We start from the raw sequence: 21,423 nt of genomic DNA, 5'->3' as shown, positions 1-21,423 counted from the left end.
CTCTGTGTAGTGGCATCTGCATTCCCCTCCAGAGCTCACATTCTAGAACAGAGTTCAGCAAACATTTTCTGTAAAGGGCCAAAGAGTAAATAGTTTTGACTTTATAATCCAAGAGGCAAAATCAAGGCTAGTATTGGATTCTTAAAAATAGGAACAAAAAGCAATTCCCATAAATCTTTCGTAAATGAAATTGTTTTAGAGTCTAGAGCTATTAATGTGGATAATTGAGTGTTTTGGGGAGAGGGGTAGCACTGTGCTTCCAGAATTTCAAAAGGTAGGTGTTCCTACCTTCAAATTGATTCTAAATATTTGTCTATAAAAAAAATTCTGAGTTCTGTGGCTGGAAAGAAAGAGGCAGAGTAGCTTGCCAACTCATTTTATCCCTTTTTCGCTACCCTATACATTTACCTAACCTGTGTTTTATCTCATAAGTCAGCTAACCAGACACTTATGCACATATATAGATATATATATTTTAGGGCCTAAAGGAAATCATCCATACCCTTCTGGGTTCTTCTAGACTCGCAAACAATCAGACAAACATCAGACAGACTGATAAGACAAAAAGTCAAAAAGAAAAAGTTTAATACCAGCATGTATACCTCCTATACACCTGAAAGATATCCAACCTGACTGTGTAACTCAGCATGTGACTTCAAACTAAACTCTTAAATAGCTTGGCTTTGACATAGGACTTGGGAGAAGGGAAGTTCAGCAGTTAGGAAACTACCAGAGCAAAGTAGACAGAGGTTTGCAGACTTAACCTCTGCCTTCTCCACTGAAAGGGTTAAGGAGAGTATGTATTCCTGGTACACTCCCTTATGGAAGTTGGCCTGTATTTATCTTCTTTCACAGCAACCTCCATCCAGCCTTCATAGCCCCTCCCATGAAGTCAACCCTTTGCCAACCTTTAACCTCCTGATGAGACATTAAAGAATATTTAACCTATAAAGTTTTAAACTAAGATCTATTGTGTCTCTGTCTTAGGACTTTAGAACTTGAAAAGGCAAGGAATGATGCAGGTAGGACCAGTGGGGTGGGGCAGAGGAATCCTAAGTATAAGGCAGGGAGGAAGAATCCATGTTGAGAGAAGACAGATCTTAAATACCTTATTTTGAAGGGTTTTTAAAAAGGATTTTATGCCCAAACTGATCATTTAGATGGATATGTGTTTAGATGTGCAATATCAGTGTAAGAGGAATAATTTCTACCGGGGTGATAAGGTCTCCTAATCTAACATACTAGTGCCAGAGTAAAGGGAATGAGTCTAAAAAATAAACTTTAGGGTTTGGTGTAGGTTCTGAGAAGTTCCTAGTCTTCCTTCTTTACCTACTTACCCCCAGAGCTCAACAGAAAATGTAGATCCAGCATATTTTGGGGTGGCATATTTTTGTCCCTCATACACACAGAGTTAAAGAATTCACTCAGCCATAAGCAGAGTTTTACCTGCAAATGAGCAAGGTTTTCTTTAAGGTCCTTAGTGAATTGTGACCTAGGAGCTCCACCTCACAGTTTAGCACTGTTGGGGGAAAAATATAAAATTTATATAAGCAGAAATGCCTCCTATAAAGTTAAACTAAAAAAATTCTTTAAAGGGGGGATGAAAAACGCACACAAGGAGGGATGTCTGCATGCTAGTAAAAGAAAAACCTATTGTCCTCTCTGAATCCAAAACCCGATTGTGTTTATCAGTCTCAGGGGAGGCCTCGCGCTGTCTCTCTCGCCTCCTTAAATCCAAGTATCAGGATGCTGGTGCCTGGAAGGTGGTTTATGCAGTCGGGCTTAGTGAGCATGTTTTACTCTCTTGATGGCCTCTGACATGCTTTGATGTCCCTTTTATTAATTTTAATTTTGTGATTTTTCGGTCATCTCCACAATACGAGTGTGTTTGTGTGTGTGGGTGTGTGTGTGTGGGTGTGTGTGTGTGGGGGTGTGTGGGTGTGTGTGGGTGTGTGTGGGTGTGTGTGGGTGTGTGTATGAAAACTGGCTGATAATCGTTTAATGTGTTACTTCTTTGGAAACTTTGTGCTTTTCCACAAAAATCATCTTCAAAGTATTGTTTGTAAATCAGTTTCTCAAGCCTAAAGGAAATATGATTAGCAAAGAACAAAAGTGTTATGCTGAGAAAATTACTTGTAGGAAACATCTTACTGGAGAGTTCCGATATGGTCTTTGTTTGACTAAAACAAGCCCGGGCAAAATCAGTCAGCCAAGGAAATGCGCTGGAGACTGGCGACTTCATCCCCACTGGCATTCTCTGCATCTGTGAAAAATCACACTCCAGAGAGATGAGCGTTTTCTTTATCCTCCACAAGGAAAGATGTTTAATACGCAGACAGTTCCCTTCCCAATCTGGAGGAAGTTGTTGTTTCAGCGTGAATTATCTTTTCAGCAACAGAAGGGAAAGTGCTACCTCCATTTAACAGGCGAAACACTGGCCTTTGGGTCCTATTTTCTTGTGAGATATTTGTGTGCTGGATACAGCATTTGATTTTTAAAAAGGCAGTGGTACTTACCCTTTTGGTATTTATATGTATAGCAGAGGCAAATGGAACTTTGAGTATTAAATTACGCTACTGTGCCAGTTGAGAATTCTATGCAAGCAGCCAGCTCCTTCCCCAAAAATTGTATTTTTAGTGTTTAGCAGCTGCAAGTTCCCAGAAATCTTCAAAGCGGGACCACTTATTCCACCCAGTGCAAGAGCGCTTAGCTGTGGCCAATTTTTAAATATCTCTCTCTGGAGGTAGCAGGATACCTAGAAGGAGTGTGGAGTCAGACATGCCCAGTTCCTCACTTAACTGGCACATGTCCGCCGTTGACCAGATCACTTAGCCTCTCCCCTCGGTTTCTTCAGACAGAAAATGGAGCTAAGATGATCTACTAGGAAAGCGGCTTTGATGTTTAGAGATAATTACGAATTGTCCTAAGGCAGCACCAGATGCTCGTTCATTTTCTCCGGGCAGTGTGGCCCTAGTGAGGCGGTACCAGCCCAGTTCTCCTCTCTTTCCTGCCATCTTTCGGTCAGTTTCTCAGGGCCATTCCTGTGCCAGGGAGTGCTGGAGGAAGGGCAACCTCCACATCAGGCACTTGTCGTACTTATTAGGAAATGGTGGGAAAGAATTTACGATGTACGATATTGCAACAAAATGCTCTGAAATAAGTGCATGTTGATTGATCAAGCTATCTGCTGCCAGAGAAGTTCACAGTGCCACCTGTCAGTATCTGGTATCTGGTGCTGGTGGTACTCGGGGGTCAGGATTTGCACAAATTCATACACAGGAGCTCCAGGGCAATCCTGTGCCAGTTTACTGGTGAAGAAGCTAAGTCACAGATGGGAGGGTGACTGCCCAGGAGAACACAGGACTTACATATTAGTGTGCTTTCCTTGAGCCCTGAGGCTGAGTGTCTCCCCACCGCCTAGCGTGAGGACTGTGGTTCTTGTGCCTTTTATCCAGATTAAAAGTATTGTGTTGGGGATACAACTGAAATATTTGGGGACCTAATCTACAGACTTCTAAATTTGTCTCCATGAATAGAGGTAACAGATCCACCATTCCAATGGGGACTGGAAATTTGGGATTCACAATTTATAATACACTATGACAATCAAAGCAAACTTGAGAGTTTTTATCAATGGCTACTTATTGTTTATTGTGGTAAAATACACATACAATTAACCATTTTAAACATCTTAAATGTACAACTCAGTAACACAATTTTGTTCAAACATCACCACTTATGTCCTTCCACAAATTTTTAAGACCCAACAGTGAAACCTTGTGCCCATTCAACAATCACTCCTTACTATCTCCTCCCTCCTGCTTCTGGAATGAATGCACTAATCTGTTTTATTCTTTACGGATTTACCTATTCTGGACATGTCATATAAGTCAAATCATGAACTATGTAACCCTTTGTGTCTGGCTTTTATAACTTAGCATGATTTTTTTTTAAGATTTATTTATTTATTTATACAAGCACTGGGTACAGTCAGAAGCACAGGAGGGTGAGAGAATTCACCAGAGTCAGAGTGGGGAACAGAACAGGCAGACTGACAAAGTACACTGCTGAGGCAAGCAGCGGGCGGCAGGAGAGGTCTGCGCGCCATGTGGGACCCTCACCTGGTGGCTGGGGATCAAACCAGCACTGCAGAGGCTGCAGGCAGCTTCGCAACCCAGCGCTCAACCGCTGCTCCACCAGGGAGGCTCTAGAGTGATATTTTTAAGGTTCATCTATATTGTCACATGTGTCAATCTATCATTCCTTTTTGTGGCTAAGTAACATTCCACTGTTTTTTATATACCCCATTTACATTGTATTATTTACCACCTTTGCTTATCCATTTACTCATTGGTGGACATTTGGGTTGTTTCCTTTAGGTGATTATGAATAATAGTACTAGGAAAATATAAATATAAATTGTTGTTAGAACATCTGTTTTCAACTACTTTGGGTGAATATGCAGCAATGTGGCTGGAGCAGATTCAGGGAGAGGGGATCATAGAATCCCCAGGAATACAGTGTCTAGGCAGAGCCATGTGGGCCAGCATGAGACAGACCCTAGCTGTCCTCTGAAGGAAATGAGGAATCATTGTAGGATTTCTAACAGAGACTTAGCCTTATCTGATTTATGTTTCTATAGAGCATTCTGGATACTGTGTGTTGAGAGTTGATTGAAGGCGAACAAAGGTGGAAGCAGAAACCAGCTAGTAGGCTTGGACTAGGTGATGGTAATGATAGTGGTGAGAGGTTGTCAGAAACTCAGATTTGTTTTGAAGTTAAAGCCATTAGCATTTTCTGACCTGGGCCAACACTAAGATTGTTTCCTCCACATTTGAAAGAACAGCATTGACAATACCTAAGACAGCAAAGACTATGGTGGGGCAGGTTTGAGTGGGAGGGAGCTTAAACATTCCATTTCAGCCATATTTGAGGGATCCCTTAGACATCATGGAGATACTGAGTAGGATAGTTGAATATACCAGACTGGAAGTCAGAGGAAGGACTCAGAATGGAGTGTAAATTTGGAAACTGTTGGAAGATAAATGGTATTGAAAGCTATGAGAGCAAATGAGATCAACACAGAGTGTAGATGGAGAAGAGACAGGATCATCAGACTCTGCCTAGATTTCTCCTGCCTTGAACATCAGTTGAGGAGATTGAAGGATCTTCCAGGAAGGCAACCAGGCAAATGTGGTGTCCTGGACATTCAGTGAGATCATGCTTCTAAGGAAAGGAAAGGATCCACTGTGTCAAAGGCATCCAGGAGGCCACACTTGATGACTGAGCATCAACTGCTGGACTTAGGAAGATGGGTCATCTCTGACCTTGGTAAATGCACTTGCCGTGGAGTGGTGTGGGCGAAAGCCTGACTGTCTGAGTTTAGGAGAGAAGAATCAGAGGCATTAGGGTATAGACAGCTTCTTAAAAGAGTTTTGCTGTAAGAGGGAGCAAAAGTAAGGAGAGGGCAGCATTAAGGGAAATAGGTCAAGAGAGGGATTTACAAGCTATGGAAGCTGCCAGGAGTGATCCAGCCCAGAAGGGAAGCCGATGATGTACAGTGTTGTTCTGAAATGTACCCAGAAGGGTGAAGGTTTAGGACTGAGTAATTGGAATAATTTCAGTAAGCTCAGGGGCATAGAACTGTCTAGTGACCCGGTACTTGTCCCTGGGATGATCGGAACAAAGAGGCATTGCCTCATGGAATGGAAAAGCCAGAGAGGGATATGGTTGGAGTGTGGACTCTGGAGTGGTTAGATTTCATAGGAAGTCATGCTTCCCAGTGGTCTCGTGCTGTCTCTAAGAATTGGCTGGCCCTGGGAGGGGACGACCTCTCCACCCAGCAAGAGCCCAGATACCAAAGCACCACGAATACAGAAAATAATAATGCAGTTAATACAGGTGTATGCGCGGGAGGAGGAATTGCTGGAGCAAGGTCCTTGAGAAGTAAGAGAGTACAGGCGGAGGGGTTGGGTCAGTTCAGAGCATGGACAGTTATCACAAAAGAAAGGAAGGCAGATGGCAGGTACTAAGTGAATGGCTATGGGAGGTAGAGACACTCTTTCTATTCTTTGTTAGGCTAGTAGGAAGCAAGTGAGAGTGAGCGAGAAGGAGGAGGCATTGGAGGTTTGAGGAGGCAGGAAAGGTGTGACAGAGACTTTTGGGAGAGCAAGGAGAAGACACTCAGAACCTGTAACCAAAGTGAAGGGCAGCACTGAGGATCCACTGGAGACTCGTGGCTCTAGATTTAAAGCAGAATCAGCTCTCAGGGCTACATGTTTCTTTAATTGTGTCTGACTGTGTGATGCAGGTGTGGTGTAGGCAAATGTGTTTATCAGCACTAGGTTTTGCCAGCTGAGAACAACATGAGAGGCAGATATCAAAGCACCCTTGCCACCACTGACCATGGCTCTGAGCTGGGGAGGAGGGTACAGAGGATGGAGGGGAGGGAATCCACTGTCAAGGTGTCAGGGCCTGTGTATCAGAGGTCTCAGTGGGTTAGGAGGATGGGTAGATCATGGATACTTGAGAGCATGAGCTTAAAAGAGAAGAATGGTAAATAGACATGGTTTAGCAGAAGGGAGAGATGAATTTTTGTTTTCAAGTTTCGTTGAGTTATATTCCATATAAGATATCCCATATCATTTGTGACATTTTTTTTTTTCAGAAAGGAAGAAATGTGCTTTGAAGGGTGGGTAGAATTTGTGTAGATAGAGGTGGTCTCATGGGAAGGAAACCTAACCGCAAGGAGGGATGTGATTCCTGACCAGTGTCTAGCCCAGTATGGCCAGGTCCTGGAATCCACAGGGCAGAGTACAAGAACCAAGAACTTCTCCTTAATTGAGGAGAGAATTGGTAGCCAATTAGGAGGGGAAATACCTAGAACACAGACTTTGTCACCTTTGTCACCTGTGAGAAGCGGAAGCACTAACATTGAGGAAGCTTTGCCCTTTGCCCACCTTGGCGGAGAGCTCCAGGGCTGCCATCCTCCTGGGTCGTCTCTCTCTCCCTTTCTCCTCTCTCAGCTGGAACCATTGTGTGTGTTGCATATATTCTGTGTAATAGCAACAATAAAAGTGATTATTTTTAATTTCTGTTCTTCTCCTCTGTAATGGAGCCATTAGGCTTTGGCAGATCCCTTAATATGATTATCATTTTTTGAATGATTTTGAATTGAAATGTTTGCACTAATGATAGTAATCGCAGTGGAGTTTGAAGAATGAGGCTGTAGGCTCACATTCAGGATCTCATCAGCTTTCAAGTGCTATCAACTGTGGCTGGCGTGGCTGGACAGGTGGCACTGGAGAGGGAAGGCTGCACTTCACACTTCTACTGAATGTGAGGATGAGTCTTGCTCCCCTGCACAGCAGGGATCCTTTTCACCTGCACAGCAGGTCCCAGAAAAGTCCAGGCGGTGGCTTTTTGTGGGAGACCTGCTTCTCCCACTAGGACAGCTGCTCACTGTGACCTCTCCAGCATGCTGGCTGGCTGAGGTGTGGACAAGCTGTCTTTTAATGATTTAGTCCCCAGCTTCACTAGGTAGACATTAGTCACCTGCCAGGAGCCCTGGGCCTGCAGGATTGGGGTCTTGGTTTAGCAGAGAGGCTGCCTCCCAGAGACCAGTGTGCAGGCCCCTCCAGCCTCTCCTTCCGCCATCCCTGGTGGGCACAACCTGGCCACAACACAGACATTGAACAGAGCTCCCATACGTGCTTCTTGACATGGTAGCAGGTTTTTGATTATGGCCTTTAGAGGACCTTTTTATAGCCACCAACAGCAACGATGACTCACGCTTTCATTCCACGTCTCTGCTGCACTAGGACCTCCTGCCCTTCACCCTCAGGTTTGACAGCCCACCCAGGAGGCAGACAGAGGCCCATTGTACTGGCCTCTCACGGGCCCTTGTGTCAGCCTGGGCAGCAGCTGTGTCCAGCTTTAATGAGGAAGCACCTGGGGACCTCTCGCGTCTGGCATGAGGAACCCCAGATTTCTGATATGGAACCTGGTCGAATATGCTTCGCAGAGCTGTCACCAGCAGATAGGGGACCCAGGGTGACTCACACTGCATTCTCCTTTCCTCACCTCCACTGCCGGAAAATACCATCCAGATAAAGGCAGTTACATTAAAATATCAGGCTGCCTGGCAGACAAAGATGTTTCCCAAAGGGCAGTGTGAGTGGGACCTGGAAGGAAGACGCGGCCTGTCCACCCTCCTTGACAGTCAATCCACCTGCCTCTGACCCTTCCTCTCCTCCCTCTCCCTCTCTCTTCGTCCCTTCGTCCTCCCTGCCCATCTCTCCTTCTTCCTCTCTCCTTTCCTCCCTAGAGCAGTTCTCCTTCTGCCCTTGGCTTCTGAGTCACTTCAGCCAGTTCGTCCCTGAGACTGGTCAAGCCCTTCCCCAGCCGAGGCAGTTGCCCAGATCTGCTGCTCTCTCGTTTATTCTACAATATCTGGGATGATCTATCCCTGTCAGTCCAGGCGCTGGCTCCTGGGAGTACAAGGGGAAACTAGAGAGCTATGCTGTTTGCTCTCAAGACCAGACAGTTCCTGGGTGATGGCTCCCCAGGATGGCTTTGCTCGGACAAGCACACATTCCTGAGTCCTGTCTTTGTAAATCTGTTCCCTGGTTCAGGGCCCCACCCCGGGACCAACACTTTGTGAAGAGTCATCCTGGCGATGCTGATGCAGCTAGGCCCTGTGCCAGTTTCTGAGACTGGCATTTCACCCATGGAGCTGTGCCCAAAGCCACCTCTTCAAGAATGTCGACTGACTATATTCATATATCCTGTGATTTTTAACTGCCCACTTGCCTCCAGAGGTTAGAAAGTATAGCCTCTTGGGGCAGGATCTTAATTATACCTGCATTTAGGATTGGGAATGTTCAGGCACTAACATTGGGGGAGACTAGGGGAGATTGTTACACTTATCCAAATTTTTTTGTGTGCTGGGTAACTGTTCTATAGAAAACTGAGTGGACACCAGTGCTGCTCTCGTGCCGCCTCCTCCACAGACAGCACAGACAGGGCCCCTCTGCCTCCCTGAATCTGCTCCAGCCACATTGCTGCATATTCACCCAAAGTAGTTGAAAACAGATGTTCTAACAACAATTTATATTTACATTTTCCTAGTACTATTATTCATAATCACCTAAAGATTGAAACAACCCAAATGTCCACCAATGAGTAAATGGATAAGCAAAGGTGGTAAATAATACAATGTAAATGGGGTATATAAAAAACAGTGGAATGTTATTTAGCCACAAAAAGGAATGATAGATTGACACATGTGACAACATAGATGAACCTTAAAAATATCATGCTAGGGCCTCCCCGATGGCACAATGGTTGAGCGCTGGATTGCAAAGCTGCCCACAGCCTATGCAGTGCTGGTTCGATCCCCGGCCACCGGGCGAGGGTCCCACATGGCGCACAGACCTCTCCTGCATTTCTCCTTTACTAGGGTGGTACTGGCTTTTGCCTTTCCCAGGGGAATTACCCCTGTAGTTGGCTTCTTTTGGCTGTGTGATAACATACTTGCCCTCCCCCAGATCAGAGGTAGGGAGGGGATGCATGTGCCATTGACACCATGTGGTTGCAACAAGCAGAGCCCATCTAACACGGTTTAAGGAAAACAGATTTAAGTCAAGAGGTTAAACCACAAAGATGCAGGAGCTCTCACATGATACGTCAGCAGGTAGGAAACTGAAGTCACCCTGCAGCCCTCCACCCCATGCCCTCCCCTCCCCTGTGCAGCTGCCTCCTTACTTTCTCAATCATACCAGTGTACAACCCACCGAGCTGCCCCCCAAATGGCAGCCTGAGTTCTACAGATGATTGGAACTGCAGCTCTGGTCCCCAGCACTGTCTCAATTCCAAGCTTTGGGGAAAAGCATACTTCAGTTGGCTCATTTGGGGATCTGGGTTCATTCCTGGTTCAGTTAGCTGAGGCCAGAGGATAGGCTCACATGTGCTAGCCCAAAAGCTGTGGACTGCTTCCCCCACAGCGACCAAGGGCTGGAGGAGATGAGGACAGTGAAGAGTTGCTGTCCCTGGCAGAGCTGGGGGCACAGCTGCACCAGTAGGGGACAGCATCCCATGCATAGTGGCATTGGCGTGAGATTTCTTAAAAAGCATGGCTGGGCCTCAGAACAGGAGGGCAAAAGACATTGTTTATTGAGCACCTGCTCTGCCCCCTGGCACATTGCACCTATTTTAATGGGGTTGTGCTACCTTAACACAAAATCAGCTTTCCATGGCAGCACCAGCTTTAAACTATGCTCCACTACTGCCTCCCCATGTGTACCAAGACATCTTCCTTGGAGTCAAAAATCTGGACATTACAATCAAAATCAAGCTCAAAATAAGAAGGCAGCAATGGTAATCTAAGGGAGGTCTGCAGTTCAGTCCATGGAAATTGCACCAAATAGCTGTGGCCACCACAGCAGAATTTCATTGGGTCCCCTGTGGGACATGAATTTTTTGCCCAGAAAAGCATATTTAGAGCCTTTCTGCCTTTGGTGGTATGAGATTTTGTCAGCTTCTCCATTAAGTCCTTTCTGACAAGTATAGTGAAGCAGCAGAACCAAAGTCAAGAGCTTTGAAATCGGGTCTCCCTGGTGGCACTGGGTTCAAGTCCCAGTGCTATCAAGCTATTGCCAGCCACTGAAACATGAGTTCAATCCCCAGCCAGGTTGCTGACCCACATGGCACAACAGACCTCTCCTGTCTCACCCACTTCTCCCCTCAACAGTATATTTCAATAGATCTGCCTGTTCTGCTCCCACTTTGTCTCTGGTGAATCCTCAAACCCCCCACAACTCTGGCCTGTACCCCAGTTCTTGTATATATAAATAAATAAAAATAAATCTTAAAAAAAAAAAAGAGCTTTGAAGTTGTCTGGGTCCTGAGCTCAGAGCAGGTCACTAGGTCTCAATAAGCCTCAGCTCCTAAATGGGGATGGTCCTGCCTCTTTCACAGGACTGGAGGTAGGTCTGACATTCAAGGGTCCAGTGCATGGAAAGTGCATTGTACTTGTGTTTGACATATAGTGATTGCTCAGTAAGTGGCCCCAATAATAAGACTATGATTTTCTTGAATGCAGGAAGCCTGTTGGGTATTACTCTACCCTCTATAGCACCAGTAAAATGCCTCAGATGTGGTATGTGCTGAAAAAATATTTGCTCCATGAATTATACAAGATTACCTATAAAGTCTGGAAGCAGAGATTAAAAAGACATAATGAAGGACTTGTTGATACTACACTACAATATATGATGTAACACAATAGAATACAGCATGCTTTGTAATGTGTTTCAATGTGTTGTCTCTCATTAGCAGTACATGGCTTCATGTTTCCTACAAAATTGCAGCAAACATGGTAGATCAATGCAGCATTTCCATCCATTCCTGCACTTGCATCTGTGATGCAACTGAGTCAACTTGTCCCTCTGGCCTACCTTAGAAGAAATAATCAAGGGGATCAATATATATGTGTACAGAATGCTAATCTGTTTCCTGACTTTATGGCCACCCTAGAGATACTTTTCATCTCTCCTTCTCAGTGTCCCTTCTCTGTGGGCTGAGGTTTCTCTGTGGTTCACGACTGTCCCCTGAGGTTTCTCTGCCGGTTCAGGACCAGCAACCTGATCCTCTTTCTCCCATGAGAACTTGGAGGTTTGACCCCTTCCAGTTTCCCTTCTGCTCCCAGCTTGTAGAGCTCGTCTCCTTCCCGAGGCAGCTGAATCATGTTCCTTACCCCTAAGCTTTTTGGAAAGCTCCATGGGTGCCCATCCTGTCACACCACTGTCAACAGAAGTGCAGTGAGAGCCGGTTTCCATGTTTGCAGACACACAGGATGTCTTAGACCTGATCTTGTGCAAGCTATGAAGGAATTGGGTCATCCCTAGATGCTTTGGGTCCTCTGGTTTCCCTCAAGCTAAAATGTAGTTTTGTGGAGAGAAGGGGTGAGGACTTGAGAAGGGAAGTGTGGATTTGCCAGAGTAGAACCCAGCACCCGTTATGGTGGTGTTTGTGACTTTGGTACTTCATTTTCTTTTAATTGAGATACAATTGACATGTAACACTGTGTAAGTTTAAGGTATGTGTTGTGTTTATTGGATACATTTATGTATTGCAATATGATTACAGCCACAGCATTAGCTAACCACCTCCCTCACATCACATAATTATTTCAGATTTAAGAACGTTTAAGATCTACTCTGTGAGCAACCTTGAAATAGAGAATACAATATTGCTGAGTATAATCATAATGCTGTATATCAGAGCTACAGAACTTACTCATCTTCTTGTTGCAAGTTGGTACCATTTTACCAACATCTCCCCAATTCCCTCACTCCCTAGCCCCTCATAACTACCAATCTACTCACTGTTTTTACAAGTTTGGCTTTTGTAGATTCCACATGTGAGTGAGAACATGCAGAATTTGTCTTTCTCTGTCTGATTTATACCCACTTAGCGTAATGCCCTCAAAGTCACAGTGGCAGGATTCCTTCTTTTTCATGACTGAATAATATTCCCTTGTAGATACATACCACCTGACTTCAGCTTCTTTCTCTTTCCTACAGAACGCCAGCCATGATTGGCTGCTCCTTTGTGGTCAACAGGAAGTTCTTTGGTGAAATTGGTCTTCTGGACCCGGGCATGGATGTATATGGAGGAGAAAATATCGAACTTGGAATCAAGGTTGGTGACATGGTATTTTTTACACATGGCTGTTCACATTTGTGAAAAGACCTGCCTGGTCATCCTTAATGCGTATTAAAGCTTCTTTAGCTGGTTAATGACAGATTCACACACCCCACCCCACTCATGAGGATGTTCTAGGAGGCTTGCCACTGCTGCTTAGATGGTGGAAGAAAGTGACATTTCCCTTCTCTAAACAAGTTTGTTCCATTACTGGGTGCACCAGTCTGAGAAGTAGTTAAAGAGTTTGCCTCCCACTCCCATCCAGTTTCAATTGCTCCTTAATTTTTCCCGAAAATTAAATTATCTCCTTAATTAACATTTTCATCCTATCTATTTTGACAGTACGTGTATCATAGACTCATAGGTGACAGAGGAGAGAGGGACATGGTCTGCAGGACCCTCCCTTTCTTGGAAATGCTTCTAGGAGAGGATGATGCAGGCAGGGAAGGAGGAGGACACTGAATGGGCCTTTTGCTGGTCCCCCAGCCCAGATCAAACCCACTTAGATGTTTCATATGCACGGTTTTCTTAAGAATGTGTTTGAAAAAAGAATTCCACTAAAAAAAGTTAAAAATCATGTATGTACTTCAGTGCCTTCATTTTACAGTTAAGATAAATGAACCCAGGGAAAGATGGGGGTGCTCCTTTCGGCCCCAGTAACCACTTAGCAGTGGGCTTGCTGCTCCTGCCTCGTGAAGCTTCCTCTACACCTTAAAGAGTGGGTGCTGGGAGGACACCCAGCTGGGCTCTCTGGGTCCTCTACCCCCTGTCCTGAACCTTTGCATATGTGGATCTCTGGGAACTAGGCTGGTTAGAAACAACTCAGGACACAATTGTAAGATTTAAAGTTTCTTGAATTTCTTCCTCCTTCCTCTGTTACGTCCTCATTTTTGTTCTACCAGGTAGATACCCAGGGAAGAACCCTTACCTCTAGTCAGTCTGCTCCCTATGTCTGATTTGCCACCCCTTGAGTTCCTTATGTGTGCTTGAGACTGATCTATGAATGAAAGGGTTCTAGTACTCATAATTTCATGGATGAACATCCAGGTTGTATGAGCTAAGTCCCAGGATCCTAAAATCACTCATTGAAAGAAAGAATATTCTTCTTCCTGTGCTGTCAAGTTAAGGCTGGCCTCTTGTCTCCATGGAATTTGTATAGCATTTCTTTGTAAACCCCAGCAATTAAGAAGTCCGTGAATATTCTATCATATTTGCCACACATCTGTTTTGAACTTCACTGAAGGAAAGGATCTGCACCCAACATGTTGATCTTGGCCTATTACTTAAATTTCCACCCTGCTCCCATCTTCCCATCCCTCCTGGGCTGCTCTGCTTTCCCCCTCCACATGCACTCATCAACTCCTAGCATGCCGGAGAATGTATTTGCATATCATGTGTTCTTTTTCTATATCCCCTGCACCAGATTGCAAACTTTAGGGGACCCCTATCCTTGTGGTGCCCACCTTTGCATCATCCCAAGCTTGTAGAACCGTGCTTGGTACATGACTCTGTAGGTATCTGTTAGGCTAATGATTGAACAAATGCCTAGTGGGAACTTCACCTGAGCAAATGGTGGCTGGGCTCAGGGTCCACGTAGACACTGTCTACAGTATCCTTAGTTTGACCTCACCTGGAAACTTGTTACAAATGCACCTTCTTGGACCCTTTTCAGACCCAATGAATTACAAGTCCTGGGCCTAGAGAAGGGGGTCTAGCCACCTGTGTAACAAGCCTTCTAGGTGATCCTATTACCTGCCCATTTTGAGGACCACTGCTTTACACCCCACCTTAGCCAACTTCCTGGCCATCAGGAACCAAGTGAGGGTCCACATCCTCCCAGGCCCTCCTCCAGGTGCCCTTCAAGGCTCGGCAGGCCACAGTGAGCCTTTTCTCCTCCCTCCCAGGCTGCATGTCGCCCCCTAGCGACCAGCGCCTACTTCATCCTTGACTTCACTTGCTTGTGTCTGGTCCCAGGAGCTGCAAGGGCCTCCTTTCTCATGAAGTAATCTACACAAGGGGCTTTGTTTTACAGACAGTTCCTTCTTTCAGTTTATACTGTTAGGAGCACAGATAGGTGAATATATCATTAACAAAGCCATGCCCACTCCTTGAAAAAAAATCAGTTTTATGTAATACACACACACACACACACACAATTTTCATATAGTGTAACACACAGACATTTATACAAATTAAATCTGATGCTTAAGTGGCAAAATGTTCTTATGCACACATGATCCTTCTCTGATTTTTTTCCACAAAGAAAAATAGGTCTGTCTGTGATCTTTCTAACTGTACTCTGAAATTTTTGGTGACTTTTTGATGCCATGCTCAGTAAGTAGAGATATGTGACAAGAATAGAATGGCTTGCCCTGGTTCAGGGTAAACATGAGCAGAGTTGACCCCAGGGCTGGTGCTGGGATGAAAGGCAGCTTGTGACCAAGACAATCAATACAGTAAAGGGAAGAAAGGTCTTCAGGACTGAGAAAGTAAATGAGATTAAAGATTGAAAGGCTTCATCGTGTTCTAAGTAACACTGATCAGAAACAATTAACCAGGCATATTATAGTAACATGTCTAACTAATAAGAGGAAAAAAGTTCTCTGAGGAGAGAGGACCAGCTAAATGGCTGTGTTAGTATAAAATCATATGGTTTCAGATTTTCCCAGTACATCTGTCTTATTGGGGAAGCAAAAACACCCTCTGCTTCTGAACACAAGCCTGCAGGATCCCGCCGGGCAGCCAGTCCCAAGGAACACAATAGAAAAACACTTTCAGATCCTAAAAGTCAGAAAATGTCTTAGCTCAGTCACATGCCTCAAGAGTTAATAAAAGTAGAATTCCTATTGTTGTTGAAAATCTTAGTGAGACCAAAAATCCATGATAGGGGTAAGTAAATGAGAGCACTTTGGGGGGTACATGTGTGAAGACCTTCTTGTCCGACCACATCCAGTCCAGACTTTACCCTTCGGTGCAGCTTTTATGTGAGGTTCCACAGGTCACAGGTAAAGGATTGAGACCATATCATGGTGAATGACAAGCATTTTAATTTCAGTGGGGTAGCAATAACATTCTTACAAAGCAAGGCTTGACCTGAAGACGCCATCACTGTCTGCATAGTTCATGACCAAAACACAGGCTGGGGCCACCCCGCTTTCCTGAGGAGTCATGGTGCCATTTTACCACCCAGGAGGAACCAGTTTTACCTCCTTTTCTTGCCCTGTTCATTCAAGATCAAGGCACTAAGGACTTGCCGGGTTACCCCCAAGCTGAAGCTCTCACAGTTCCTGAGCTAACTGGGGTAACTTTAGCAGTAAATATGAAAACTTGCCTTTTCAGAGTGTCATTTAGAAATTATGGTATATCTGGGGTGCCCAGACCCCAAGGACCCAATTGAATATGGAATCTCCCATTCACACAAGTCTCTTCACCCCATCTCTTATTCATAGTTTGCGCCTCCCCTTGTGTCATGTCTCTGACAAGCTGGCGGTTTAATTCAGTTCGAGTCTGAAGGCTTGAGATTGGAGGGCTGGGGGTAAAAGTTGCATCTGAGCCTTTAAGCCTCAGAACAGGGAGTGCTGATTGTCAAGGGGTTGGATGAACAGACATGAAACAGCCCCGATCCCCACTCCCATCTCTCCTCTGCCAGTGGGTTTGGGACCCATCATCCAGCATTCGTCTTAACCAGGATGGAGTCCCCCTGCCCTTTCTGAGACCCCTGACATCAAGATCCCCAAGCTAGGAACCTCCTGTGATCTTTGCCTTCTGTTTGGAACTCTTACACTAGGTCAGCTACGTCTGTTGACTCTTGAGACTTGGGTGGTGGTCACCCAGACCATGAGCCTGTGGCTTAGATGCACATGAGTCTGTGGGTCTCCTTTCCTTCTGGACCTTTTCAGCTCTGGCTTGTGATTGTCTCAGAATTGGAGATGGCATTCAATAGGATGAGAGTATATCTGTGATAAAATTCAGAACAAACTTCCTGGTCCTATCTGGAGAGAACACATCTTGGGATTTCACAGACAGGTCTTTAACCCAGATGTCTTTATTATAGGCTGCCAACAGTTCAGTCTTGAGCATAATGGAGATTCATTGAGTGCCTTCCCTACTGTAGCCTGTGCTATCACTGGAAAACCAGCAGAGAGGCCTCATCTGTACCTCCAGGAAATTTTGATCAGGCAGAAAAATCATTCATTTAACAAATAATTACCAATGTGACAAGGATGAAAAGACAGGATGGGGTGATTCTGTGGGAGAATATAGCAAGGGAATAGAAGCTACTCTAGGGAGTTGGGAAGAGTCTCCCTGAGGATATATTACTTCAGACTTTTAAAATGAGTTGAATTTAGCTAAGCCAAGAAGGCATGAGAGAAGACTGTCCCACAGGCACTTTTAGTTATGAGACTTGAATAAGTCTTGGCGACCTACCGTGAGGCTCACTATACTGCATAGTGCTATATGAAAGCTGTACATAGTTAAAAATTGAGAGAGTAAGTCTTCTGATAAGTATCCTTATCACAGAATAGTAATAATGATAATAATGTAATACTACCAATGATAATGATGAGTGCAGGAGGAAACTTTAGAGACAGTGGATATGTTTTTGGTGTAGATTGTGCTGGTGGCTTCACAGGCATGTACTTATTGCCAAACTTACAAAGTTGTAGCCATTAAATGTGTACTATGGCTTTTTGTATATCCACAATTCTTCCATAACTGGTTTATTTGAAAAATAAAAAGAATACTCCTGGCAGAAGAAAAGCATGTGCAAAGGTTTGGAATTCTCCAAGGGAAGTGTGTTCTGGGAACCGCCAGAGTTCAGATGACTGGAGCAGAGAAAGGAAGAGGAGAAATGTTCCATGTAGTTGAGCACACCGGGGAGGGTCTAGATTATGGAGGACTAGTAGATCATGGAGGACAAGAATTTGAATTTCACTTTTTCTTAACACTGTAATGAGAATTAAAAAATGCACAATATAGGTATGAATATACACACATGTGTGTATGTGCATGTGTGTGTGGGTGGAGTCTCATGTACCCACTATCCAGCTCCTTTAAAGGGATATGAATTAATCAGACTTTTTTTTTTAATTGAAAGGTCACTATGACTGCCTTGGGGAGAGTGGGTTATAGAGCTGAGTAGACACAGAGGAGGGGGCAGTGAGAGAGCCTGCACTGTGGTTGGGGCAGGGGTGAGAAATGGACACATTCAAGAATTAGAGGACATCACACCCCACATTGAATATGGAGGGGTGGAGGGAAATAGTGGCAAGGCTGACTCTCGGTTCCTGACACAAGCATCTGGGGGAATGCAGGTGCCGCCCCCTGAGATAAGAAGTCTTCTTGGAGGAGTTCAGGAGAGGCAGGACCGTGATGCTTTCTGACTCAGTATGGTGAGAAGGGGGCTTCTGAAGCACCCATTCAGCCAGGAGGCAGCTGCTTGTGACTTACTCAGAGGCAGGCTTGAGCTTGTTTGTCATGTGGATCATATTTGAAATCATGAGAGGGAAGAGGTTCCCCAGAGGAAGGAGAAGAGGGGATAAGACTGAAGCCCAGAAAAAGAGAAACCTTTAAGGCCTCGAAAGAGCAGCTGAAAGGAGACTGAGAATTAATGCAAATGAAGAGAAGACCCCAGAGAGAGTGAATTTGTGGCAACTCAGAGAACAGTACACTCAACTTCCAAAGTTGGCCTTAGAAGCAGGAGACACAGGGGCCTCTCTGGTGGTGCAAGGGGTTAAGCACAGCACTCGGAAGCTGTCCGCAGCTTCTGCAGCACAAGTTTGAGCCCCAGCCAGGGAGCTACCCACATGGCACGGCAGACCTCTCCTGCCTTGCTCCTGCTTCCCTTAGCAGTGTATTTCAGTCAATCTGCCTGTTCTTTTCCCCACTCTGTCTCTGGTGAATCCTCTCACCCCCTGCACTTCTGGCCTTTACCCCAGTTCTTGTATGCATAAATAAATAAATCTTAAAAAAAAAAAGAAGCAGGAGACACAGTAGGGGTGATATGAATGCCGTTTGGGGGGCAAAATGAACAGGACCTGGGGGGAATTGAACATGAGGGATGAATTGGAGGAGTGTGAAGGATGCCTCCCAGGTCTTCTGGCATCTGGAAGATTCCCTAGACAGAATGCAGTAGAGAAGGTCTGCAGGTGGGTGCGAGGTCCATTTGAAAAATGATGGATTCAGGGGTTATAGTCCCCTTTGACCCAGCAGTGAGAAGGCAAGGGAATGTAGTAGAATGGGCTCCCAGCCAAGAGCAGGGATGGGTGAAGGGTCTCCAGCATGCGTGCCCCCCACTCCACTGTGGAGTCTGCGGGGTGGTGGTGCCGAGGGCTCCAAGCAAGGATGTGGTGATTCCTTTTCTGACTGAAGCCAGTCCGTGCTTGCCACAACTAAAGAACTGAGTTAGAAAAATAGTGTTTGGTTGTTTTCAGTTGAGGCAGCTTCATCTTTTTTTCTGAAATATGTTTGGGGAAAGATCTTAGTTTTTAAGATGTTTGAAACTTTATTGATTTGAGGCAGCATGGCTTTACAGCACTGTAGATGATTCAGAGATATAAGCTCCACTCCTCAGATGTACATCACCACACCACCCCTCCACCAGGCCACCTTATCCCTCTACCCTGTGCCTTAACATGTTTGGAGCTTTTAAGTCTCTGCTCCATACTCTTATTTCGTGTAAGTATGTGGGTCTTTGTCCTTTGTTCAATCCTACTGTGTGTTTATCTGCTTCTGTGGCCCAAAAGGATTCTTTTTTTTTTAAAGATTTATTTATTTATTTATACAAGAACTGGGGCACAGGCCAGGTATGTGGGAGGGTGAGAGGATTCACCAGAGACAGAGCTGGGAACAGAACAGGCAGACTAACGAAATACACTGCTGAGGGGAGCAGTGGGTGCGACAAGAGAGGTCTGCCGCACCAGGTGGGACCCTCACCGGCCGTGATCAAGCTGGCACTGCACAGCTTGGGACAGCTCCACAGCGCTGCGCTCAACCACCTGCACCACCAGGGGAGGCCCCCAAATGGATTTTTCACCCACTAAAATCCCAGCTAATGAGCCACCTACCTTCCTATAAAGAGTTCAAATTTGCAGCCACACCTGGCTCTTCCAGCCTTCACTGCTATGAATGGTGCTTTATAGGACTTAGGAAAAACAGGGGAAAGCTAAACTGTTTCTGGCACTAGGTAGCACCCAGAACACACACACACACATGTGCACACACCTTAACAAACATTCCTTAAGAGATTTTCCAAAGCTCAGCCAGTCATGTGATGTCAGTTATTGAAGAAAATGGCTTCCATGGAGTTTCTAAATTACTGCTATTTTATAGTCTGGGATTCCACTCTGAGTAGATGAGGGTTTAGATTTTTTTGTCTCTTGCTTTTTTCCCCACAAAACAATTTGGAGAAAGAAAAATTCAGCCATCACATTTTATGTTAATTATTTTATTTTAATTCAACATTTTATTACAGGAAATTTGAAACAGACACCAAAATAGAGCAGTCTAATGCATCCAAATGTACTAGTCATTCAGCTTCAACAAATACCAACATTTTGCTATGTGCTTTTCAGCTACCAAGAAATTTTCAAAAACTGAAACCCCACTCACTTTATTATGCCATATATAAAAATTTTAGAGTACATTGCTAGCACATGAAGACTCTTTAAAAACATAGGGTGAACATGGATTTTGACTAGACTTATGGTGGTGATCATTTCATAATGTATATAAATACAAGTGCATTATGTTTTATACCTGAAATTAATATAATGTTGTATGTCAGTTGGTATCTAATAAAAATATATAAATGAATAAAGAAATAGATAAGTATAAACAGTAAAATTTGAAAATTAGTCCATGTTTCTCAAAAATATTTCTCAAAGTTGGGTAAGGCTTTGTCAATTAAAAACCATTGTCTGCTTTATCGCTTATATTTTTATGAGAATATATTTTTAGAAAGTATTTACATAACTTTTTTAAAGAAAATATTAAATTTATTTTTTTATTTTAATTTTTTTATTTTTATATTCCCAGCTTGAGGCTCTTCCAATTCTATTCCCTCCCTAGGAGTTACTGGGATCATTTGAGTGGAGATTACCAAGATAATTTTACTTTAAGTTTGTATAGCTAATAGCTTTTCTTGTTTCTTTGATCTTAATAACTGCTGATTTTGTTATTTTGATGTAACTTCCTTTTTTACATTTTTAAATTTGCCCTGGCAACCATCTCATAGCATTTGTTTCCAATTTTTCTCTTTCATAAATTAAACTACATATATTGATAACATAAAAAAAATAAAATAAAAATAAATAAATAAAAACCATTATCTGCTGTGTAGCATATATATCATACAATATAAAATATTTAAATATATATATGTTCACAATTGATTTGTTTACATCAGAATCCAAATATGGTCTACCCATTACATTTGGCTGAGACATAAGGAGATACTTAATGTCAGCTTGTCTCACTTCCAGTGATGTTAAGATTCAAAGTGGGTTCATGTTACTACCTGACTCATCCACTGTAAAGTTTCCCATCAGCCTTTCAGCTGCCGGCAGCCACCAATGTTCACCACAGACCTGTTTCATTGAGGCCTGCGAAATAGTGATTTTTATTTATTTTTTTTAAAGATTTATTTATTTTTATTCAAGAACTGGGGTACAGGCCAGAGGTGCAGGAGGGTGAGAGGATTCACCAGAGACATTGCGG

The 21,423-nt window shown here is 44.1% G+C and overlaps 1 protein-coding gene across 1 annotated transcript in view; it reads left to right on the top strand.

Moving 5' to 3' along the window:
• Nucleotides 1-21,423, top strand: part of GALNT17 (polypeptide N-acetylgalactosaminyltransferase 17) — a gene marked incomplete at both ends in the record, with an annotated part of 370,966 nt that overhangs the window by 270,985 nt on the left and 78,558 nt on the right. Inside the window, one exon of the mRNA XM_084249348.1 lies at nucleotides 12,585-12,702. Coding sequence (XP_084105474.1) covers nucleotides 12,585-12,702 — 118 coding nt within the window. The remainder of the gene's footprint in view (nucleotides 1-12,584; nucleotides 12,703-21,423) is intronic.

Source organism: Talpa europaea (genome assembly GCF_964194135.1).
Source record: "Talpa europaea genome assembly, chromosome: 12".
NCBI lineage: Eukaryota > Metazoa > Chordata > Mammalia > Eulipotyphla > Talpidae > Talpa > Talpa europaea.
Note: the sequence above shows the minus strand (reverse complement) of the source record. Positions and strands in the feature narration are given on the sequence as shown.